Source organism: Trachemys scripta, chromosome 13, assembly GCF_013100865.1.
Source record: "Trachemys scripta elegans isolate TJP31775 chromosome 13, CAS_Tse_1.0, whole genome shotgun sequence".
NCBI lineage: Eukaryota > Metazoa > Chordata > Testudines > Emydidae > Trachemys > Trachemys scripta.
The window spans coordinates 19,132,081-19,157,587 of record NC_048310.1 but is presented as its reverse complement, the minus strand read 5'-3'; the positions used below and the strand labels follow the sequence as shown (position 1 = coordinate 19,157,587).

Here is a 25,507-nt window from a genome sequence, read left to right as displayed (position 1 = left end):
AGGAACTTTACATTGAAGCTATTTTCCCACCCATTCAAGAATACAAGAGTCACCGAAGAAAAAGACATTTTGATTATGAGGCACAGGATAATCCCATAAGAGACCCCAAACAACAATTCAAAGTTGAATTCTTTAACCAGGTGCTAGATTGTGCAATACAGTCAATTGAAGAACGTTTCATGCAGCTCAAGAAACACAGCAGTATATTTGGGATGTTGTATGATATTCCAAAACTCCTCACTGTACCTGAAGAAAACCTACACCAGCAATGCAGGGCACTAGAGACAGTGTTGACACATGATGACATGCATGATATTGATGCGAATGATTTAGATGATGAACTGAAAGCCCATTCAAGATACATTTCAGCAGGATCACTCCAAAGGCTGTTCTGGAATATATGTGCACAAATAAGATAACCACTCTCTTTCCAAATGCTTTTGTTGCTCTGCGCATACTTCTAACACTTCCTGTAACAGTTGCTAGTGGAGAACACAGCTTCTCCAAGCTGAAGTTAATAAAAAACACATCTATGCTCCACAATGACACAGGAGAGGCTGGTTGTCCTTGCAACCATCACAATAGAGCATGAGCTGGCCCAGACTGTAGACCTTCAGCAGGAAGCAGTTCAAATCTTTGCAGTGAAGAAGGCACGGAAAGCACCACTTTGATTATTCAAACAGATAAAAATGCCAGCGTTTACTATGCAGACAAGAAAAGTTACATTTGCTGTTCAGGCATTTGAAAGTTAAGTATTACTTACAATTTTTGAACAAGGCATTTTAAGTTGTTAGTTCTCCTTTATTGGGGTAGGTAGCAGAGCAGTACCATGAGAGGAGTACACCAGGAAAAAGGCAGAATGAAGACCTTTCAAAGTTTTGGCCCAAGCGAGGGAGCATGGGGGCGTCATTTGAGCTCCCTCCTCAGGTACCAAAATGTTGTTGGCCGGCCCTGTGTATAGCCCAAACACTGTAAATTGTTCCCTTCAATTTGTTATTTTTTATCCCCTCATACTCTCCCTATCCTGGAGTTACCCCAGTCATATGTCTAGCAGGGTATCTCCTCTCCCTTCCCTATCTCCCACATTTTTCCCTTAATTTTGCCTGTGTGCTTACTCCTTCCTCTCGCCCCAGAGGCTTTATCCCCCTCTGGACGCACGTGTTGCCCTCTGCACAGACTCCGCCCATACTGATGGCAAAGAGACGGGCAAAGGGACAGCCGTGCCTTCAGCAGGCGTCATTGAGCATGTCCAGGTCGATCGCGCATGCTCAGTGACAGCAGCGCGACCAATCCGGACGGTGCCCTAGAGCGGACAGCGCGGACCTCAGTTGTTTTACAGGGGGGGCCGGCACCATGGCGCAGCAGGGCGGGCTCAGCATGAAGGAGCAGAAATACGACCGGCAGCTCAGGTAGCGGGGGCTGCCTCCGGCCGGCTCTCAGGTCGCTGGGCCGGCCCAAGGCCGGGTGGGACCATAGCCTGGACCACTGGGGGCGCAGCGCCCCGCCCCCTTCTCCCGGGGGGGGCCGCCCGCCCTGCAGGCTGCTGGGCAACCGGCTCAGCCGCCTGCCGGGCCCGCGGTACAGGCTGTGGGGCCCTGCGCGCCGCCTTCCCGGGCAGCCCCGGGCCGAGGTGCGCCTCACGGCTTGGCTAGTGACCGGCCCCACGGGGCCTGCCCCCGATGGCTGGGGTCTCTGCTGGCTGGGGCGGCTTCCCTGTGTCCCCGAGAGGAGGGGGTGTGGGCAGGTCGGCTCTGCCTGTGACAGGGGGCGGTGTTACTGGGGAGGGGGCTGGTCACGCTCACACACCGGCCTCGGGAAAAATTGGGGGTTTGAGGATGTTAATGTTCGTGAAAAACGATTTTGTTGGAGAAAAACCAGCCCTTGAAGACTGAAATGTCTTGGTACTCAATGGTTTTGTTGGATACTCAACGTTTTCCAATTGGAGGCATAGGGGAGGCAGTTTTCTACCAGCTCTGATCACAAGTGTCCATACTGCCTCGTTTATTTCTATAATCCAAATAGTGCTCGTTAGTGAACTCTTGGAGATGATGTCCATATTTCATGCTTTTATAATTGGATTCTTTTAAAAATCCATTTTATGTCAGCAGTTAAATCGGTATTATAAAGTGTGTGGGAATTGAACAGTTGTCAGTATTCCAAAAGGTTTTGTTTTAAAAAACACTGTTAAGGCGGCAAATGGGGGAGGGCTTATTTACCTGTCACATTACTTAAACTAAGCTACTTTGCTTCTTCCCCAGTTTCATTTTTTAGTCTGACTCTCCAGTCAGTAGCTCCAGTGTCTGCTTATCCTCAGGTTTCAGAGTAGCAGCCGTGTTAGTCTGTATCCGCAAAAAGAACAGGAGTACTTGTGGCACCTTAGAGACTAACAAATTTATTAGAGCATAAGCTTTCGTGGGCTACTGCATCCGAAGAAGTGGGCAGTAGCCCACGAAAGCTTATGCTCTAATAAATTTGTTAGTTTCTAAGGTGCCACAAGTACTCCTGTTCTTTTTGTTTATCCTCAGAGTTTAATAAACTTGTACTGGGGTGAAAATGACTTGATTCTTGAGAAAGTCATTGCTCACTAGTTTCTACGTAACAGCAGTGAAAATTAATGAGACTCTTCCATACCTTTTTTACTCTGAATAGCAGCAGAGGTGCTAGAGCTGTAGGTCTGCAGGAAAACATTTTTGGTTCATGTTTAGAAATTATTTCTGCAGCCATATAGGCTAGAATTTGCCTTTAAAACAAAAACCCAGAGCAGGTGTATAAGCTAATTGGGAGTTTGGCCAAATAATCCTTTGGAAACAGCTTAAAAAAAAATCTATACTGGGTCACCATACAGAATGTGTTGCATCTTGAAGACAGAAATCTTCAGCAGTGAAAGAGGAGCATGTCTGTGAGCCACTGTCTGAAAACACTTGCAGTAGTTCAGGAGTTTATTTTTTAAGTCTCACAGGACAATATGAATGGTTTTAACTGTTGCTTAACAGTTTGGAATCTTTTGCTCTGTCTTCTCCATAGACATTTTCCCCCCCACATCTGACGGACTAAAGGTAAAATCCTGGCCTCACTGAAGTCAGTGACAAAACTCCCAGTGTAAATCATGCTCCTAGATATACTACTTAACGGTGTATGGAGAAATGGTATGCTAAACCACATGGACTATGACATCAGATTCCCACTGCCATTCAGACTGTATTTGTTACCACAAGTTACTTTTTCCTCTGAATGCTTCTGTGTTTCTTGTTTTGTAGGTTGTGGGGTGATCATGGACAAGAAGCTTTAGAAGCTGCTCATGTTTGTGTGATAAATGCAACAGCCACCGGAACTGAAATCCTCAAAAATTTAGTACTACCAGGTAAATAAATTTCAATCCTAAATTTTAGGAAGAATTTCAGTTTGAATAATTAAGAGTGCATATTTCTTACTGTATTATTTTCAAGGTATTGGCTCATTTACGATTGTTGATGGGAATCAAGTCACTGGAGAAGATGTCGGAAATAAGTAGGTTTACTATCAGTTTTCTACACAAGTTCAGCACTGATAAGGTTTCAGTAGTTTTACTATGTGCTGTTTAAAAATAATGGTTAACTTTCTGTAACTGTAGAAGTTATGCTCAAAACAAGCTGGTTTTAGGGGGTGGATTTTTGAATAGTTGTGAAATGTACTTTGTGTCAATAGGGCAATTAATAAGAAATTCCCAATTTTTAAATGCATTAGTTGGAAAGACCATATTCTTAAAAAAAAAAAAAAAAAAAACCCACACACCAAGGATGTGTAGTGAATATTTTACTCTCCTACTGTGACTTAAGATTCCACAAACTTTTTTATATATCTAAATATAGTTTCATGGCTTTTAAACTGTTTTGTCATCAAAACTTACCACTTTTATTTAGAGAGACAAGGTGAGGTAATATCTTTTTATTAGACTAGCTTCTGTTGGTGGAAGGTAGAAGATTTGAAACCACACAGAGTTCTTCAGCTCTGGAGAAGGAAGTGCTGTTCCTTCAGTATGCTTCCATAACTCCTGAAAAATGCATGCAGTTAGGGAAAGAATAGAAACCCTTACATAAATAAAACAATATATGTAAATGTACATCAAAATGCAACTTCCATGGACTCTGTGTAGCTATTTAATGGTAATAACTTAGGCCTTGGTCCTGTAAGGTGCAGGCAGACTCTTGTGCCCACATGAAGCTCTGTTGACTTTAGAAGGGCTCTGTGAGCATAGGGTTCCCTCTGCATGGAGAATTTAGCAGGATGAAAATTCACCTGCAATGAGTTCCTCACTGGGAGAGTGAAATTCTGCATATGCTACAGAGTTTGCAGATTGTAGGGCCTTGGGGACTGGGATAAGGCTTCTTTAAAAATGACTTTACAAGATTCAAAAAGACTGTTTTCAAAGAAGTCATGTTAAAGATGTGATTAAAATTAATAATTGAAGGAAATAGATATTAAAGGACTTCTTTTTTCCTGCATGAAGCTATATAATATGTTCTGCACTGTAGGGAAACTTAAAAGCTTAAGTTTTGTGGAAGGTATTATTAATGTCACTTTCTACTGTCTCTCTTTTCTCAGTTTCTTTCTACAAAGAAGCAATATTGGCCAGGTAAAGTGATATTAAACATGGTTTGTAAGTATATTGAGAGAGTGATTGTGTATGAAATGGAAATTAGACATACACAGATAAAAAATTTATTTCTTCTATAGTAGTGAGTGAGGAGAACAGAGCTCCAGGAGATGAGTGGGAACAAAAGCCCAGTTTTGGCTATGTTGAGTTTAAATTGGTGGCTGGATGCCCACAAGGAGATGTTGAAAAGACTGGCTGTGACTTAATCTTGATGGAGGAAGACATGTCCAGGGTGGACAGGTGGATTTGTCATTAATAAAAAAAAAAAATCAAGAACAGAAGGGAGGGAAGGATAGAGCCCTGGGAGACCCCCACCAAAAACTGAAGTGTGTGTGGGGGGGAGGTGAATGAGAACCCACTGAAAGAACAATAAGAGGTAGTAAGACAACCAGGAGAGGATAAGATTCCAAAAGGAGGATATGGTTGACTGTGTCAGACGGACTCAAGATGTCTATGGGAAAGGAGCACTAGGCCTGTGTTATGTCTAGCAAGATATTAGAAACCTTGGTTAGAGCAGTTTCAGTGGAATAATGAGGACGGAAGCTAGACTGAATTGGGTGTGGAATGGAACTTAAGGAAAGAAACTCAAGATGATGGTTGTAGACAATTGTTTGAGATGGGAGAATAGAATGTGGATGATAATCTGAAGGGGATTCAGGACCCATGGTGAATTTTTAAGATGAGAAAGACCAAAGCTGAATTGGGAGGGGAATAAACCTCTTGAAAATGAGAGGTTGAGGGGACTAGGAAGCTTAGGAGATGGAATGGTCATTCAGGCAGAGGGAAGAGCTGGAGAATCGGGAAGATGTTCAATGTCAGTGAGAGTGGAGGAGGAGAGTGCGCTAGAGTGGGGAGAGGGATGGAGGAGATAATACGGAGTCTTACCTCTTTCTGTTTTTTTGTTTTTTTTTTTAACTTTGATAAATCAATAAAATTCTGAGTGGAGAGGGAGTAGGGGGCAGTTTTATTAACTTAAAAAAAACCTTAAAAGTTGTATTCTGTCTCTGTTCATCACTATTGTTTCTAGTCTATCAGTAGAAAAGATTTTGTAAAACCATTATTTTCAAAAAATTTAAACTGGGGGTGGGGACCTACATTATCTAAAAGAACATTGACTTGCATTTTCTAATGTTAGTTGGGTTTGTGCCATCTACCTAAAGTTAATTAACATATATGATAAGTGAAATAAGCTCTAATCTTGGATATTGGTGAACTATAGTGGTTATAAGAATGGTTAGGACCAAAGAATGGGTTTTATTAGGGGATTGTCCTCACTATTCTGCTAGTAGGTGCTGTTGCTTATCTTCCCTTGTGTCACTCTTCTTCCCCCCTCCCCAATCCTTTGGCCTCATCTTCTGCTGTTTCCTTCTCACATTGTAAGTAGCTCTTTCTCACTTCAATATCTTCTTGCCATCACTCTCACTGCTCTGAGTTTCATTAGAGCTTGCTTAGCTTTTAACTTAACAGTGCTTAAGAAAGCTGCATCAGGAGCTTACGGTGCTTCCCATACAGTGATTTTAAAATTCGATATAAGCCAGTTATTACAGTTTTCCATTTTTAGACTATTTTTTTAATGTAAAGTACAGCCTGGCTCAAACAAAATCCTTGCTATTACATAGTGATTTTAAGATGAATGTGAGGTTTGAAATAGTTGAACTATATCAATATTCCATAATGTACTTGCTTGTAATACGGCATCTATACTACTGGTAATGTATGTAAAACACAAAATCAATGTGTAAATTATAGGTATGTTTAAACAGGTATATTTTTAATTGTTTTAAAACAGAACCGAGCCCAAAGTGCCACAGAGCTCTTACAAGAATTAAATAATGATGTTTCAGGAAATTTTGTGGAAGAGGTTTGTATCCTTGAATTCCTATCCACGTTCTGGTGTTTAAGTGCATGGTAAAGTATGATAAAATAAAGTCATTAGTTACAAATTTATCCATAATTGCAGTGTAAGAATTTATGGTAATACAGATCTGGAAATAAGATCTCAAATAATGTGGGTCAAGTTCATTTATGTATATATGTAAATAATGTTTGTACCTAATGATAATAAAGATTCAGAAGCCACATCTAGCATTTTGAATCCAACTCCAGTGTTGAATACATATGTTCGCTTTAACTTTTGATATGCTTGTGTCTTTCTAAGATAAAGCAAAATTTATGTTCCAATATATGTGAATATTTTTTCTCTTTTATTTAGAGTCCAGACAAACTTCTAGACAATGATCCTTCATTTTTCTGTCGGTTTAATTTAGTGGTTGCAACCCAGTTACCAGAAAGGTAGAGTCCTGTTCAGATTTTTTTCAATCTTCTTACAGCTACAGTTTTGTTTGCAGCCTTATTATGGGAAAATATAATTTATGTGAAGCAACATTGCCCTTTTTGCTGTCATATGCAACATTTAAAGACAGGAAAGCTTTATGATAATGATTTTCATTATATCTTTTGTATGTTAATACACTTTTTTTTTTTTTTTTTTTTAAGTTCTTGTATTGACTCATTGTTAGGCACAGTCTTCAAATTCACTTAAATGTTGAGTCCTTCTCTCTAGTTAGGGAGCTCTTCCTAATCCACCATAGCTATGTCAGTTTGGTCATCTAATTTGAGGCCTCACATGTAATGGGATCCGTGATACCTTCAAGTCTTCATGAAGGTCTCTTTATCACCTATCTAACTCCCTCTTTTCTAACTGTGTACATAATTGTATTGCCACACATTACTTTAGTAAGAAGAATTGTATGTGGCTCTATCAGAAACTTTGTCAGGACTGTATATTAGGAGTTCTACTTTACAATTTGTGGATCCAACTGACCTCTTTCTTTCCAATTGTTGTTTTATTTGCCAACGTTCTTTTTTTTTTTTTTTTTTTTAAACTGATCTTTTAAAAGTTTGGGACCATAGAAAACAATGCAACGCTAAAAAGCCATTGGCTATACATTATCTGGTAATGTCTTTTTGCTGTACTTTTAACATATCTCTTCTGATCTTATTTCATATACATTTATAACATCCTTTTGATCATGTTATATTTTTAGCTTTGAATGCCTCTAATGTGGGAAACAGTGTATTTTTTTAAATTATTGTCGCACACCTGATTATCTCTTATACATTCTAAGAGTCATTTTATTTTTATTTTCAGTATATTGGTGCGTTTAGCTGAAATTCTCTGGAATTCTAACATCCCTCTGTTAGTCTGTAGGACTTATGGACTAGTTGGCTATATGAGAATTATGATTAAGGAACATCCAGGTAAGAGATTTCTTTAGAAATTAGACTTAGATGGATTTAAAGGTGGAATTGAAAGCTCTTTTCTAGAAGTTTTAGTTGTGGTGTTTATTTAGATGACCTTTATATGTTTAAAGAACTATTTCATTTTTATCTTGTGAAGTATTTAGTGTTAATAACCTTGGCATTTGCAGTTGGAATTTCCCACCCTAAAAGTCATTCTAGCCATGGAAATGACTTACTGAAAGTTGCATGCAACAAATAATTAACCTGATGATGAAGCAAAATGGGAGACTTTTGTCCAATACTATACTGCATTATATTATGGAATACATTTACAATGAGGCACTACTTCCATTAATGTATAATTATGCTAGTGGGACTCGCATAACTAAATACCCAAGCACTGAATATTTACTGTTATGTTTTGTAGCCTACAATCTGTCTTGTTTATCTTTCAAATTAAATTATCTTGTGTAACTCTTTGGCAGTCGTGGAATCTCATCCAGACAATGCATTAGAAGATCTGAGACTGGACAACCCATTTCCAGAGCTGAGGGAACATATGCAGTCTTATGATTTGGATCATATGGAAAAAAAGGTTGGCATGAGACTTACATTCTAAAATACATTCAAAATAGGCCCCATTCTTGCAAGTAATTCCATGCGGATGGGTCTCTCCTCCTGCACAGAGCCTTACCTGTGCAGAGATGGTTGCAGGATTGGAGCCAAAGGGTCCTATTTTTATTTATTTATTTATTTATTTTTAAGAGTTTAACTGACACCTTCAGTGAATTTGGCTACCGCAAAAGCTAATCGTGAATTAAAATACCAAACTTTGTCTGTGCTGATGTAAACATCACTTCACATAGTAAGCATTCTGAAGCCACATTTTTGGGAAACATCCTTCCTTGTGTTAGGTGGGATAAGTGTAATCTGGCCATAAAAGTATGGTAACTGGTGGCACAGAGTCAATGTGAAGTCTCTTGCATAATTTGTCCCCTTTATGGCTAGAGGAGGAAAGATGGTGTAGCTGGTATGTCCTGTGCTATGCCAATTCTTGGCTGTGTCTTTGACCCCTGTAGTCTTTGCAACCCAGTACAAATTAGAGCATCCTAAGGGTAGATAGAATGACTTTCACAGGGTAGCAGCAAGATTAGGAGAGTATAGAGGTAAAATTTAAACCACCATTTCACACTGCCCTCTATTTAATCTCTGTGCAGTGTGGCCATCCCCAGTTAAGGAGGAAAGAAAAAGGGTTTTTGACAATGATTATCTGGATTCCTCAGTTCAAACAGCAAGTCCCAAAGCTACAAATTAAAAAATATAAACTTTGGATCGGATTACTGTATGAGTAGCGCCTGAGCAGTTAGGAAAACAAATAGATAATCCATATGGAAAATATTTTTTTTCCAATCAGGTAAAGGTAACTGACTGATATTGTGCAGAGACAAGATGGGTGAGGTAATATCTTTTATTGGACCAACTGTTGGTGAAAGAGCAAGCTTTGAGCTTACACAGAGCTCTAACTTGCACATTCTTCAGCAATACTTAAGACGAGGTTTTGTCCTTCCTGAGTGTAAGTGGCCAGGTACTCGTTTACTTGAAGTTTCTACCCTCACCCTGATGGTGCTTTAGGCATGCCAGAACTCTAAAAAATTACTTCCTGCAAATTGGTCAAATACTTGTTGGATCATTCAAATTGGTGCAGAAGCCAGATCTCTGAATGTTTCTGCTCATTAAATATATATATATTTTAACAATTTGATATATCGAGACTATATGGAGTCTGATTTGAGATCAGTGTGAAGATTGTCCTGGTAGGTCAATTAGTCAAAAAAATGCCTGTTTTCTTCTGGCATGATTTCAAAATTCATTACATTAATGCAAGAAATACAGCAAGAATAAAAACTGCTTCAGTATTTGATATTTATAGTATATGTGAGTACTGACAGAACCTAGGGGTATGAATTGGTCTGCATTTTAAGATGTAAATTGGGGAGGAAGATTCTAAACAGTGATGTGTGGCCTAAATCTTTCACTTGTGGAAATGCAAGTTTCATGCTCCTGTCACAGGTTTAGCAGCAGGTCTCTCTTTCCAAAGAGAGTACAGGGAGAGTTGCAATATGAAAAAGAAATACCTTTAGCTTTCCTATTGTAGGGCTGGTCTATATTTCTAATCTCCTTTTTCCTGCTCTAACCTATCAAAAGTATGACATCTGGTCACTACCCTAATGATAATACTAGACCAGGGGTCAGCAACGTTTGGCACGCGGCTCGCCAGGGTAAGTACCCTAGCGGGCCGGGCCAGTTTATTTACCTGCTGACGCGGCAGGTTTGGCCGTTTGTGGCCCCCACTCGCTGCCGTTCACCATCCCGGGCCAATGGGAAGCCGCGGCCAGAACATCCCTTGGCCCTCGCTGCTTCCCGCCGCCCCCATTGGCCCGGGATGGCGAACCGCGGCCAGTGGGGGCCGCAATCGGCCGAACCTGCCGCGTCAGCAGGTAAATAAACTGGCCCGGCCTGCTAGGGTGCTTACCCTGGCGAGCCGCGTGCCGAACGTTGTCGACCCTTGTACTAGACCTTTGGATCTAAGAGGGCTTAAACTTAATTAAAATTATTAAATCCACATGCAGGACAGTTCTAAATAATTGTGCAATTTGTAGTTCTCAGATTTAGATTTTAAACTGTATAACACATCATAACTTTTATAGACAATTAGTATTTATTTGCTCCCCCTTCTTAAGATTTGAGATATGACAAACATAAGAATGGCCATAGTTGGTCAGACCAATGGTCCATCTAGCCCAGTATCCTGTCTTCTGAAAGTGGCCAATGCCACGTGCTTCAGAGGGAATGAACAGAACAGGTAATCATTAAGTGATCCATTTCCTGTCGCCCATTCCCAGCTTCTGGCAAAGAGGTTAGGGACACCATCCCATCCCTGACAAACTTACTTGAAATTTCATTTAATTGCAGAATCTGTTTACATAATGTTGCAGGCATTGCTGTCAAAAACTAGGAAACTTTATTGAATCAGAAATGTTGATCTTAACTCTCTTATGGTGCCTCAATATTACAGGATTTTAAAACTGTGGTAATCTAACATACAGAGCTGTCAGCTTTAAAGAAATATTCTATTTTTAACCACTTTCAGAATTATGTCCATTACAGATTTTTTTTCTGTTTGTTGATTGCAGGACCATAGTCACACTCCATGGATTGTGATTGTAGCAAAGTATTTAGCAAAATGGTACAGTGAGGTATGTTGATAATGTCTTATCATGAATCAAACGTATAGCATCCAGTCTCTCTAATGTAGGCTTTTAATGAAAGTACATCTGACTCCAAACTAGATCACTTGGGAGTAAAAAAGAATTGGACTGGTGATAAAAAGTACCACATTGAACAGTGTCCAAAGATTTATTTTTGGGCACTGAATGAAGCCTGTAACTACTGAAAAGTGTCTGGTTTGTTTTTTACCCTATGTTTCCTTTACCTCTTACTGAAACACAAATATATGTGTATTAACTTTGATACAAACTATCTAGAAGGTAGTCATGTGACAGGATAATTGTTATATATTAATCTATCTTTTATTTATACTTTCAATTTAGAAAAGTGAGCAGATACCTAGGAATTACAAAGAAAAGGAAGCCTTCAGAGAGCTGATTAGACAAGGTAATATATGTTATGGGCATTTCCGCCACTATGAAAAGACATACAAGACACAACTTGTCACTGTGGCTTGAAATTGAACTTACATCAATGCAGATTCATGATTTCTTGAATAGGTGTGTCTTAGGATCCTGAGTCTGCTTATGAAGCCATCTGGTAATACTTGTTTCTTTTTCTAAGCAAAGGCAAGCACCTTCATTCTATTGCAGTTCTTTAAAGAAAAGACACGTGCTAACTTTGGAAAACATAGCTAACTTTGCCTAACATTAAAATTTTGCTAAAGTAGGGGTCTGGGTTTTCCTTATTAGTGGAATTAAGAGGCTGTGTCACTGGTATAAAATCAGCCTGAAAATATCTGTTGGCTGATGGGCCAATGTGAAATAAGTTTGTATCCATTTCATTTTCAAATGGTTGTGTCCACATCTCTCATGCTTGCACATGCATGTGGGTGTTATGCACACATACAGATCAGTTCCAAAGTTATTCTTTTCTTAACAGCGTCAGCAGAAAGGTCAAGGATTACGATGAGCATGGAGGTTGAATTACTTTCTCAGCCCTAGAGGTGGTGATTCTATGGAGAGATCCATTAGTGGGTAGCATGGGGAAATGTACATATCTAGTGACCATATTGTAATTAATCTTTGGATGGAGGACTTTGCTGTTAAGGGCTGTCAATCTAGCACCCTTCAGAAGCATGAAAATGTGCAGAATATTTTTAAAAGAAATGTAAATAAAGCATTTTAAGTTGTTATAGAAACAAGGCCATGTTATTTCCAGTTATGAACAGACTTAGTTTCTGGTACAAACAAACGGACTTATTTTTCTCTTTATATCTAAATCCTATTTACATCACTGTAAATTATTCAATAAATTATTTATTTGTATTAAAATAAAGATTGGCTCCCTAATAGAACTGAAGTGCAGCGTTTTATGCTAATTGGATTTTGCTGCAGCCTAGAGTAAGTACTCTATTCAGCAGTTGTATTAAAGTGAAACCGTAGTAATTTTAACAACGATATTTACAGTCAGTAACATTTCCTTACCTCCTTATGTTCAACTATATTTTTGTTTTGTGTCAAGTAAAGGGAGAGCTTCAGTGTTTCATAACCTGAAAGTCACTTTACAGATATCAGAAGTATTTTGATAAGTATAAGATAAAGAAACAGTTGTACGTGAGAGAAATGATGGTCTCATCATATATCTGTACAGTCATTAAAGCACTTGACAGAAATTCAGGACCTCTGGATTCTGTTACAGACTTTGATTCAAACTTCTATATAATCATGAGCAAATCACATGCTCCATCTGTGCCTTAGTTTCCCTATCTGTAAAACTGGTGATAGCATTTTCCCTACATCCTATACATTGTGACGTTTAATTCAATAATGTTCATAACATGAACTTTGAGATCTTATGATGGAAGATGTCATGAGTGCAAAGTATTTTTAATACCATATCAAAGTATTTATACACATGGATGAGGGAGAAGGTAGCCGTTTTTGTCTCTTAATGTGGTGGTGTATATATGTTTTGTGATGACAGAATTAGAACAGTGATATGTCACAGATTCACCAAGAGAAAATCTGATGTGTTCCCAGGACATAAATGTAATGTGGGAGGCGGAGTTTGTATTATTGCTTGTGTTACTTCTTTCTTTTCAAATAGGAATCTTAAAGAATGAAAATGGGATCCCAGAAGATGAAGAGAACTTTGAAGAAGCTATAAAAAATGTAAACACAGCACTAAATGTTACTAAGGTAAAAGTAGTTTATTAAGTTTTAAAAGATGAACGTAATGCATTTGAAGAGCTAAGGGGACCATGTATCTTTTGATAGTATCATTGTTTTTTCAGAACAAAAATTCTGCAGCAGATCTACAGTCAGTTATTTTGATGACCTCCTCTTATTCTCTTTATAAACCAAACAAACATTTTGGAACAACTTGGCAGGACTAGTAGTATGTGCACAAGAGGGTAGTTCCAGTTGGGCTGTAATACAATGGCACAGTTGTATTCGGAAACGTACAAAGCACCTGTCCACCTGCTGCCTGATTGGAGCCACTTGCTAAACTATTCTTTCTTCACTTTCATAAACGCTGCATTAACTAATTTTTTTAAAATGGTCCGGATTTATTAAGAAGAGCAAGGCCTACTTTTGGATATCATCGCCTGACTATTTTTTATGAAAATTGGGTGTTTGTATCAGAGAAATGTTCCTTCTTCTAAACTCTGCTGCTTAACTAATGTTAAAGGCCTTAACTCCTCAGCAATGAGCACAAATTCATTAAAAATACTTAGTGAAGCCAGATAGTAGAACACAGTCTTTCAAATCAGTGTCAAAAGCATTTCCACAGTATAACTTATGGTTAACATGAGTGTTTAAATAAATTAAGAGTGAAATAAATTTTACAACTCTTATTAAATTTAAAGTATTCATTTGCATAGAACTTACCAGTTCTTTCTTAACCTAAATCAACAGATCTACAGAAAGTTTTTAGAGGGTTATGGATTTCCTGTAACAAACATTATATGTTTTGGAAAACATTGTTGCATGGTCTTGTGTACTTGAGGCATTAAGCTTTTCTTAAAGACACATCCAACTCACATATATTATCAAACTTCAGGTTATTGCAGAACTGGTGTACTCCCCAGTTAACATACTGTGTTGATTTGTGATGGGCCAAAGGAATGTTTGATGGAACAAAAACTCCTATTTGACCAATAATATTAGTGTGGACATGACCAGAATCTATTAACATTACCAAAACTAAATGCCAGAAGCATCATTTGCTATGGGGTGGGGGGCAGTCGTATTTCTTCCCTTCCCCTGACTTTGGATGCAGTCATTAGGAAAACAATAATTGCCCAATTTTTCTTATTTGTGTTGCTATTTGGTCTGTGTTGCTAAATAGTCTGTATGCTGACACATTTTTTTCCTCTTCCTCCTGCCCCTGGAATTTTTCTGAAATGATGCCCTTGCTAAATGTATGTAATTCCTAACATTGGGACAAATGTTTCCGTATCTTAAACCCTCTCCAGTTCCTATTGAAACTGCAAGGGTGTTGCAAAGGCCAGATTTGGTATGTAAAGTTTGAGTTAATTAGAAGCCTACACTTTTAGCAATTGACATTTTCTAAATATGATGGTAAAGAGGTAATTTATCCTAAAGTATTTGTAGCCAGTGGGAAGGATTCTTTCATGGAGGTTCAGAAAAGATGACTTTGAACAGTATTTAGATATTGAATTGCCCACATAATTACTTTTGGGACAATTCTTGAATAAGAAACTTGGGTAAGTGTGTGTGTGTGTGTGTGTTATATATACATATTTTTTTTCTTACAGATTCCAAGCTGTATTGAAGACATTTTTAATGATGATCGTTGCATCAATCTCTCACAGCAGGTAACAAGAGTAACTAAGGATAAGATGTTTGTATAGGAATATTATTACAGCTACTTTTGTGTACAAGAAAAATAAATTACTGCTATTTGTACTCTTGCAGACGCCGTCCTTTTGGATTTTAGCTCGAGCTGTAAAAGAATTTGTAGCAAAAGAGGGGCAAGGAAATTTACCTGTCCGGGGCACTATTCCTGATATGATAGCAGATTCGGGTAAATTTATCAAATTGCAAAATGTGTAAGTATTTGAGTTTCTTCTTCAAAGACAATCAGCATTATAGTAATGGAGGGCATTGATTTAGATTTCACAGGATGGGCCAAATTCTCAGAAGCCATTTCTTAAAAAAAAAAAAAAAATTAGACTGTAGATGGTGCTACAACCTGGTCCTACCCTCCCATCTGGATGGACGCCACTTTGTTTTGATTGGATCCAACAGCTGAAGCCCACATGCCTCTTAGCGCCCTGGTTCTGGGAAGTGATCACTGTTCCTAGCTCTGGGTCTCTTAAGCATGTCTGAGGTAGGGATCGGCAACCTTTGGCATGCGGCCCGTCAGGGAAAGCCGCTGGTGGGCCGGGACGGTTTGTTTACCTGCAGCATCCGCAGATTCGGCCGATCACAGTTCCCACTGGCCGCGGTTTGCTGTTGCAGGCCAATGGGGGCTGCGGGAAGCGGCGTGGGCTGGGCCATCACTTCCCGCAGCCCCCATTGGCAATACACATTTAGCAAAGGAAATTCTTCACCATAAACACTTACTCTTTAAGCAGCACTAGAGTTTCTTGAGAAAAATGCAAACAGTCCTGAACACGTTGCCCCTCAGTGGGACTTCATGACCCCTGTGAGTCTCTTCTGTGTAGTCTGAATCCTGGGCTTGGCTTCAAGACTTCTGGCAGTAGAATTCCTTGTCCGTCCACTGCCCATCCACCACATGCTTTAAGCAGCCTTCTTTTAAAAGTCTATCACCTTTCTTCCTGCTGCACTTCCATTGGCAAATTTTTAGGCTCCAAATTCAGTAGGAAAAAAGTTGTTCAGTGTTGGCGGCCCTTGATTGCTTCCTGGACATAGCCTTGGCTACAAAGTAGATGTACTAATCTACAACAACAGTTGCAATCATAAATGGCATTCATAAAACAAAACAATTAATAATTCAATACAGACATGTCCCCGAAACGGTCATAGATGGCATTAAAATATAATGTAGATTAGATTTTAATATATTTGGGAGGAGTTCTGTAAAAATGTTTTCCTTTGGGAGGAAGGGGGAGCGAGAGCATCACCCTGTGAGAGTTCTTCCGTGTAAGGAGAGAGAAAATGAACCTGTTGCCTCATCCTGCAAAAATGAAACCGTAGCAAAGTATTAAGTGAATTATTGGATTTGCATAGGTATGAAAGACATTTTTAGTTCTCTAAATTCTTGAAGGCCGATATTGTTTTACAAACCTATTTTGTAAAATTATAAATAATTCCTTGATACGCTTCAGTTTATATTTAAAAGGAGTATTAGCATAATGTTTCATTCATTCCAGAAAAAAATATTGAAAATTAACTATTTAAGCTATGAGAGAGATAAGGTAAGTGAGGAAATATCTCTTATTAGACCAACTTCCGTAGGTGAAGGGACAACCTTTTGAGCTCTTCCTCAGGTTTGGAGAAAGTCACCAGTGTGTCTGAGCTAAATACAAGGTGACATATTGTCAAGCATAAGGGTTTCCATGCATGCTGTTGGAGACCATTTAAAATGAAGTGGGCAATAAGGATTAGAAGGCAGTAGGGGATGTTATAAATTGTTGTAGTGAGCCATAAAACCAGTGTCTCTGTTAAGTACATGGTTTTTACTGTTCAGCAGAGTTATGAATTTCAGTTCCTAGCCTTGTTTTTTGAAAGTGTTGTGCAGGTTTCCTTTGACGATGTGAATTGAGAAGCCAGACATGGAGTGATCATTTTGTGAAAAGTGTTTTGCCCATGGGCTGTAGGGTCTTTTATCATTTTTCTTTGTGAGCTCATTTGAGAGAGTAGTGATTATCTGGTTTCATCCACATAGCTGTTAGAGTATTTAATGCACTGGATGAGGTATACCACATTTTGTGATAGGAACGTGTGTGACCCATGGATCTTGAAAGGTGTGTTGGAGGAAGGTATTGGTCATTGTAGCAATGAAGGTATGGCTGCAGGTTTTTCATGGATTCTGGCAGGGTCTGCTGCTGCTTTGAGTTGGTGTGTCCTGGTCTGTGGGGAGCCTGCTTCTGATGATGAGCTTGTGGGCGGGGGGAGTTGTTTGAATGCCAGAAGAAGGCATTAGGGAAAGATTTCTTTCAGCATGTGGTCCCCATCAAAGATGGGTTGTTTGATAAAAGCATCAATTGTTTGATATCCCATATGTGTTCTAAAGTGGGATAACAAGTAACAGCTAGGGTTGTGTGGTCAGTGGGTTTGGGTTTTTTTTATTTATTTTTTCTTCTGTATTGAAGCAGGTTCCTTCAGGGGTATTTGGTGGGATGTCATTGTTTAGTGAAGGCAGTTTTAAGTGTGTGTAGATATGTATCCCAGAATTTCTCTTTGGAGCAAATTCTGTGGTATCTGAGTGCCTTGCTATAGACAACAGGCTTCTTGGTGTGTCTGGGATGATTGCTGGTTCTGTGGAAGTAAGTGTATTGATCTGTGGGATTTTTGTGTATAGTCAGTTGTAGGGTTCCATTGTTAGAGCTGATCTTGGTGTCCAGGAAGTTGATGCTGGTATGGCATTGGTTTTCTAGAAAGAGTTTTTGGTGGTTGAAGCTGTGGTGGAAATCTGTGAAGGAGTTTAGGTTGTCTCTTCAGAGGATGAAAATATCAACATATTTCAGGTATATCATTGGTTTTATGGTGTATTTGTCCAGAAATTCTTCTCGAGATGGCCCATGAAAAGGTTGGTATATTAGGGAGCCATCCTAGTATGCACAGCTGTTCCCATTGTTTGGACAAAGTGATTGTTATTCAATGTAAACTTATGGGTGAAGATGAAATGGATCAGTTTGATGTGTTTTGGGTTGGATTTTCGAGCACTGTTCATTATCTTGTACGGTGTTTGAAGCAGGCAGCAATGCCATCATGGTGAGGGATGTTGGTGTATAAGGAGGTGACATCCATGCAGAGGTGAAAGTAGGCCGGTCCGGTACGGCATACCGGCAAGAGATGGTACGCCGTGCCGGACTGGACTGGCTTCTCCAGTGGTGATTTAAAGGGCCTAGGGCTCCAGCCGCTGCGGGGAGCCCCGGACCCTTTAAATCACCGCTGGAGCTCCGGCAGCCGGGCTCGGATGGGGATTTAAAGGTCCCGGAGCTCCGGCCCTGCAGCGGAGCTCTGGCAGTGCTTTAAAGGGCCCGGGGCTTCCCGCAGTGGCCGGAGCCTCTGGCCCTTTAAATCGCTGCCAGAGCCCTGCCGCCGCTACCCCAGCTGCGGCAGGGCTCCAGAGACAATTTAAAGGGCCCCGGGCTCCTCGCAGTGGCAGGAGCACCAGGCCCTTTAAATCCCCGCCCGAGCCTGGTTGCCGGAGCCAGGCTCCGACGGGGATTTAAAGGGCTGGGGTTCTTCCCGCAGCAGTTGGAGTCCCGGGCCCTTTAAATCACCTCCGGATCCCTGCTGCCACTACCCCAGCCCTAGCCTGAGCCCTTTAATTAGCCCCTGAGCCCCAGGGCTCCCAGATGCCTCTGCAGCTGGTAGCTCCAGGGTGATTTAAAGGCCACAGCTGGCGCCCCAGGGCCTTTAAATCTTGAAAGGCCCCACCTCTTCCAGTTGAGTCCCGCTCAGGACTCCTGCGTACCGGTAAGTCCTTTAATTTACCTTCACCCCTGCATCCATGGTGGCAATGATGGTGTTCTGGGAGAGGTTGCTGATGTTCTTGAGTTTCTTGAGGATATCGGTTGTGTCTTGGAGGAAGCTGGCCTTTTGTGTGGCATATGGTTTGAGGATGATTTCTGAAAGTCCTGCTATTCCTTCAGTAAAAGTGTTATGACCAGATATGATGGGTCTGCCTGGGTTCCTTTGTTGTTTAAGGTATAGCACTTTGAGCTTCATAGTGTGTCCTGCTACTGAGGTGCGTGGGTTGCTGCCCAAAGAATTAATACAATATAATTAAAACATCATAAAATACAATATAAAAATTGGTCAGTTGTATTTGTATAGTATACTTGGTTCAAAGTTTTCTTTAGTGCTGGTCCTCTCATTGTTGAAAGGAATTAGTATTTTTTGCCCTGTAACTTTCCACAGTAATATTCCTTTTAATGCTTACTAATGGCAAAGTCATTCCAGTGAACCGAGTTATGAAGCTGCTTCTACAAGTAACTTAGAGCTACAGCAAAACAGTCATGTGATTGCTACCATTGGCTCTTCTGCTGCTGAGGTAGCTGATCTTCTGACTTCATTCATGTTTACAACAGATAGGGGAAGAAGGGTTATAAAAGTGTTGTTCAATTTTAGGCTCTTAAAATAAAACTGTAGCTTTAAACTATTAAAACTATTTCTTACCCTTTACAGATACCGTGAAAAAGCAAAGAAAGATGCTGCTGCTGTGGGTAACCATGCTGCTAAATTGTTACAGTCAATAGGCAAGGTAGTTACATTAGAACCTCATTTAATTTCTCTCAAAAGGACAATAATTTTCCATGTAGTCAGTAAAGAATGGGGAAAGGAGCACAACAGAGACAGTAAAGAGCTGACTTAACTACCACATTCTCTTGGAGAGTCTTACTAAAGTTCTAATATGATTTCACTATACATACAGTGTGTGTATTTCTGCATTGTTTGTAGTCACTTTCTTGTGACTATTTAGAATGTTAAGTGAAAGGGACATATGAACACATAAGTCTTCCTTGGTTAACATTTGATCTAACATCCATTTCAGTATAATTTTGAAAATGTAAATCTTCTAACCATTGTCTTGTGCAGGAACAAACATATTCTTGTTCCTTTTCAGGCACCAGAGTCAATTTCACAGAAAGAGTTAAAATTGCTTTGTAAGTATCTTTGGATTTTGCATTACGTCATTCTTGTTTTATGCACATACAAATTTTCAGGAAGTCTTAAAATTATTCACAGTGTAGCTATATTAATCTCTAGCTCACAGTATTTGAATCAAATGTTGTGCCTCTTCCTGAGAAGTAATGGACACAAATATCTCCCACTGACTTCCATAGAAGTTGCAAGTGCTTAGCACCTGTCAGAATAAGGTGCATGGAAAGCTATAGGCAGATGGCTGAATGTTATATGCCCACAAAAATAAAATAAATAAAATTAATTACTGATGATTCTGGATGGAACTACTGTTCATTTGGGCAAAGTTTGTTTTACCCTTGTATACTAATAAATACTAGGGCATATGACAAGGAAAACAGCAGCCATCTGAAACTATAAGTATTTGTTTTATTTGAAGTGCTGTAGTTGTAGCATGTATTTAGAGTTTTTGTTTTGTTTGAGGTAGTTTTTTTCCCCCTTCCCTATGTTCATCCATATTTGTCTATTTTTCTCTTCCCCTTTCTGCCATTTTACCACTGCCACAGGTTCACTTTTGCCCATCCCCAACCACTGATTTTTTTAGAATGTTGCTCTCTCTAGATTGCCTGTTGCCACAGAGAGAGTAGGCAGCGCTGCAGGAAGCAGCATTATTTAGTGCAACTTAGGAAAGAGAACAGCTTTTGGGAGGATAGAGGAAGAAAATGTGGGGCTGATGCCTGTGGTCCAACAGATGACCATAAAAGAGGAGGAGGGTGGGGCATCGTCCTTTCTGGAGTCTGGTACCACATGTATTGACAATCCTTATCACAGCGCAATAGGCAACATGACTGGAATTTTGAAGTACACAAATACAGAACATTTTAATAAAACTGTTTACTTTCATAGACCTATAAAGAAAAATTACTTATCTCAAAGATTTTATTACATTGCACCACTGAAGAAATACAATAAAAAACTAAAATAACATCAGTTGGTGATAGATTTACTCTACATTGTTTAACAGTAAGTAAATTCTGAAATGCTGAAGAAAATATTGCACCCTTTTAACCTGTGCTCCAATATTTCTTTTCTGTGTTTTGTTCAGGCAGCAACTCAGCGTTTCTTCGAGTAGTGCGGTGTAGATCCCTTTCTGAAGAGTATGGTTTAAATACATTTAACAAGGATGAAATTAGTAAGGACTTCTATTTTTATTTATTCGTAGTTTTTCTTTGAACCTCTTTCTTTTATCATGAAACCATACTTAAACAGAAAATACATATCGTCTATATTTCTAAGCATAATTTAAAAATATTTTTTATGACAATTTTGTTTTAAAAGCTCAAAGATGAGCCACTGAATTAATGTGTGTGGTAGTTTTCCTTGGCAGATATTTTCTCTTCAGCAGCCATGTAAGTAAAACATTCATCCTCATCAAGGTGTTATAGTCTTTTTAAATTATATTCTCTCCTGTCTGACTTAAGTTTTTTGTAACAGGAGCTAGAAAGGTTCTTCCTCAGGAGCAAATATTTAATTATCTTTTTTTAGCTACTGACAGTTGTTGTATTTTGTGAATAAATTATGTGGCAAAGTATCATTTAATAAAAATTAGGCAAATAACTGCTACAGACTTTTCAAACATACATAACTCCAAATTCCAAGGTAAATACTAAAAGGGAAACAGCAGTCGTTCAGAAAAACAGCACTCGTTTAGTATGTGTCTTTTCAGTCTTGTCATAATGTTTTGGCCAAAAGAATTGTTTTTTTGTTTATCGCATTCACAAAGTACATAAGTAAAATTTCCTTGAACTGGTTCATATTATGTAGGGTACAATAATTCAGGAACTTGTTTAATTTTACATTTAAAAAGTTCAATATGTATTGTCCCTACATCATTTTTTGTGCCTATCTTAAGGAGACTTCCATTTATTATATAATTATTGTCCTTAGTGTTTCTTTTGTAAATATACATTATAAATAGGCTTGGAAGGATTAGATTTGTATTGGTAAACATTGATTTCATGAATGAAAATGAACAAAAAAAATAGTTCCATTGATTTAAAAATCAAAATTTACAGATAAGCAAAATCTTCTTGAAGTAAGAGTTTGACTTTAGGATATTTCCTTTGTGTATTTTGATGTAATGTTGACAATTTGATTTTTAATGGTTATAAAGTTTAACTTTTTGACTCTCAATGTCTGTCTTTAAAATAATTGGCTGACCTCCCCCCAATAATTTCCTGCAACTGTGTATATTTAAATCAACAAAAATATTTTAAAATGCTTAAAAATAGACTATTATCAATCACAATTATAAAAATATAAAAATAAAGTTCTGCCAAGTGTAATTATGAAACTCTAATTGTGACTCGAGGTAAATATCACAACCAAGCAATTGTTGGCATTGGTGGAGTTTAAGTAAGAACAGGTGGACAGCTCCAAACTGAGATTATATAAAAATATATGGGTACATAACTTTTAGTGTACTTCGTCACTTACATATCTAAACAATCCATCACTAAAACTTGAAGGGGAGACCTCTCAGTTGTCTCCCATGGGGGTGTGGTGGCAAAACTGTAAAAAATGCATTTTACATTCAAGCAAATGTGAAATACTTTTATCATTCCATCTATTTCCAAGTCTATTTTAAACCAATTTAAAATCTGTATTTTGGTTTTTTGTTTTGTTTTTGTTTTTAATCATTTTCAGTTTCCAGCATGGATAATCCAGACAGTGAGATAGTGCTATACTTAATGCTACGAGCTGTGGATAGATTTTATAAACAGCATGGTAGATACCCAGGTAGGTTATTACAATAGTTTTAGATATATATCAGTCACTCTAGGAAATACACCAATCTAATTTATGATACAGTAATACATATGAACTATAAAAATGATTAAGCAAATATTTGAACTAAACTAGAGTATGTTTATTGTGCAAATATTACAAAGTGACCAGATGCTTAAGATTAACAAATGAATGTAGATTATTGATGATGGTTTTAATTGCTTGTAAAAATTAGTTAAATTACATGATGATTTAGTATTCTGCTGAATGAACATCATCAGTGGTATTTGATTGTTCAGTATTGTTAGAGCTAAAATTAAATACAAATGTATGTTACTTGAATAAAAATGTTAATGACTGCAATAACAAACAAGGTAATCATAGCACAATTTAAAAAAATGATTGGATGTGTTAACTCTGGCATATTAAAGTCCAATGAGGAGAAATGGCTTATAAATTATGTCCTAGGTGTGTATAACTACCAAGTGGAAGATGATATTGGAAAATTGAAATCTTGCCTCAGTGGTTTTCTTCAGGAATATGGGCTGTCTGTAACAGTGAAGGATGATTATGTCCATGAATTGTAAGTATTGTATGATAAGATGTCACTTTCATTAGTTTATTTAAACTGCCCTAAAATACTAATTATTTTACTTTTTGCAATCTAGTTGTCGCTATGGAGCTGCTGAGCCACATACTATCGCTGCATTCTTGGGAGGTAAGAATACCACTTTACTTTCACAGGTCCATTTAGAACTGTCAACCGAGCTATTTTTGAGCCAAATTTTTATTATTTTAATGGAATTCCTCTTCAGTATATTTGGAGCAAAGGGAATAACTATGGGCTGCAGACAAAGACTGCATTAGTACTGCAACATTTTAACGTCGGTGTGTCATATGCTATATGGAAAAAGTTGTCTGAGAAAGTGATCAGATTGGAATAAAAGAAATAATGGGAAATTACAAAATGACCTTATTAGGTCAGTTATACTACTTATACTTTTTTATTACTCTAGTTTAAAATAAAATTTATAATGTGTATATGTGACTAGTGAAAGTACAAAAATCTGAAGCATTGACGGAAACAATAGTACACTCTGAGTAATTTTAATTTAGTTCTAATTTCAGTGTAGACATTGCTAACTCTGCGAACTTTGTAAATCTGTACCTAACCAACATTGCCTTATTTCAGGCTGCAATAAATATTTTATAACCAAGATGTAAATCATTTTGAAATGTATATAATAGAAGTATTATTGCAATCTTAACTATTTTTGCTTACTTGTCTTCTTACAGTACCAGTTGAAGTGTTAGTTATATAAACAGCTTGGATTTTTTTTAAAGGTTAAAGAAAATTATATTGCCATGGGTGTACGTGGTACTTTAGAAAAATGTATGAAGACAAGATCAGGGTTCTTAAGGGTATATAATGGCAAAGAAAATGTGAACACAGTATTTTTATAGCGGTATTAAAAGGGGTTATAGCAATAAAATAAAATTTAAGAGCTTGTTCAACAGTTAAAGAAATAAAACGTAGAGAAGCTAATTACTAGCTAAGTTTTCTATCACCTGAATTTTCCAATACTCAGACTCTAGACTGCATAATCTCTTTTGAAAGGAAAGGGGATTATTGAGTGGGAGGGTAGGAAGTATTTTAGAGAAAAGGTTGATTAGGAAAAAAAATCAGGTTGGGGATGTAGACACTTCTCTTGCATTAATTCAGAAAGATCAGTTTCTTTTTCATCAGTTCATATGATAAAATATTTACATAAACTTATATATATGCCTTTTTAAAAAATAAAATTGAAAAACAAATACCAAATCACTTTTTGCCCTGATTCAGGAAAGCATTTAAATTCAGTCTGTCAAACTGTTTCATCTTTATATTGAAATCTGGACCAGATACTGTTGCTCTTGGTTTTTTTTTTTTTAAATATAATTACCTGCCAATGTTATTCTTTTTCCCCCTTCACTTTAATAGGTGCTGCTGCTCAAGAGGTTGTCAAAGTAATTACAGGACAATTTGTAATTTTTAATAACACCTATATTTACAGTGGAATGTCACAGACATCAGCAACTTTCCAGTTGTAGAACTATGGTATATATGTTGGAAATTGTAATTGCCATCAGGTTTGCTCCATTCTGTAAAATATCACTAGTGTGGTGTGGTACCAATAACTAAACTCTTCTGTATTTTCCTCCATATTAAAATCTTATTGCAAATAAAGGGTACTCTTATTTTATTCTGAGGACAAGACAAGTAAATCACACCATAAAATGGAAGATATTTGTTTTCATGTAATATGTAGAATTTTCTGACCATTATTTCGTCAAGTGTCTTCAAACAATGCAATGTGTATTCTGTGGTAATAGAAGTTAAATTTAGTCACTTACACCTTGCTGACTTATGTTAAAGCAGAGACTTGTTGAATGACTCTACTTGGTCCATAATTAGCCTCTTTATAAAAGCGTCTAAGCAAAATAATAAACCCTTGTACCTGAAACCTGTTAATGTAAGGCAGTACTAGAACAGTATTTTAATTGGGAGTATAATAAGCTATGGGAAAATAATCCCCTTAAACCTGGGTCCTATGGCATAAGTGGGAGAATTGGCATCATTCTGCCACAACTATGCAGCTTTGTGCAGTAATCAAAAAATGCTGAGGACGGTGATAGTATTAAAAGCGTTTTGGATGGAAACAGGTGAGAGAGAGATGGGGGGGGGCTGCCTTCATCCTTACCACCTTTACCAGAAGAAACCCACCAAGCAATGAGTCATCGATCATTGTTCCCAAGGAAGGTTGGAGAA

General features: G+C 38.1%; 1 protein-coding gene across 1 annotated transcript; it reads left to right on the top strand.

The window, feature by feature from the left end:
• Positions 1–1,267: 1,267 nt before the first annotated feature.
• Positions 1,268–24,925, top strand: NAE1 (NEDD8 activating enzyme E1 subunit 1). Its single transcript, XM_034788501.1, has 20 exons — positions 1,268–1,409; positions 3,258–3,361; positions 3,447–3,507; positions 4,582–4,612; positions 6,423–6,494; positions 6,846–6,925; positions 7,785–7,894; positions 8,362–8,471; positions 11,071–11,133; positions 11,488–11,551; positions 13,214–13,305; positions 14,889–14,948; positions 15,049–15,182; positions 19,456–19,531; positions 19,895–19,934; positions 21,017–21,103; positions 22,618–22,710; positions 23,167–23,281; positions 23,367–23,416; positions 24,680–24,925. The coding sequence occupies exons 1-20, from the start codon at positions 1,354–1,356 to the stop codon at positions 24,787–24,789; spliced, it is 1,608 nt and encodes a 535-aa protein (XP_034644392.1). The 5' UTR covers positions 1,268–1,353; the 3' UTR covers positions 24,790–24,925.
• The last annotated feature ends 582 nt before the right edge of the window (positions 24,926–25,507 follow it).

Excerpts from the sequence above, each read along its gene's own strand:
- NAE1 (XM_034788501.1), top strand. The coding sequence starts at position 1,354 with ATGGCGCAGCAGGGCGGGCTCAGCATGAAGGAGCAGAAATACGACCGG. Across the intron at positions 1,410-3,257 it reads AAATACGACCGGCAGCTCAG|GTTGTGGGGTGATCATGGAC; the intron begins GTAGCGGGGGCT and ends CTTGTTTTGTAG. Across the intron at positions 23,282-23,366 it reads GATGATTATGTCCATGAATT|TTGTCGCTATGGAGCTGCTG; the intron begins GTAAGTATTGTA and ends TTTGCAATCTAG.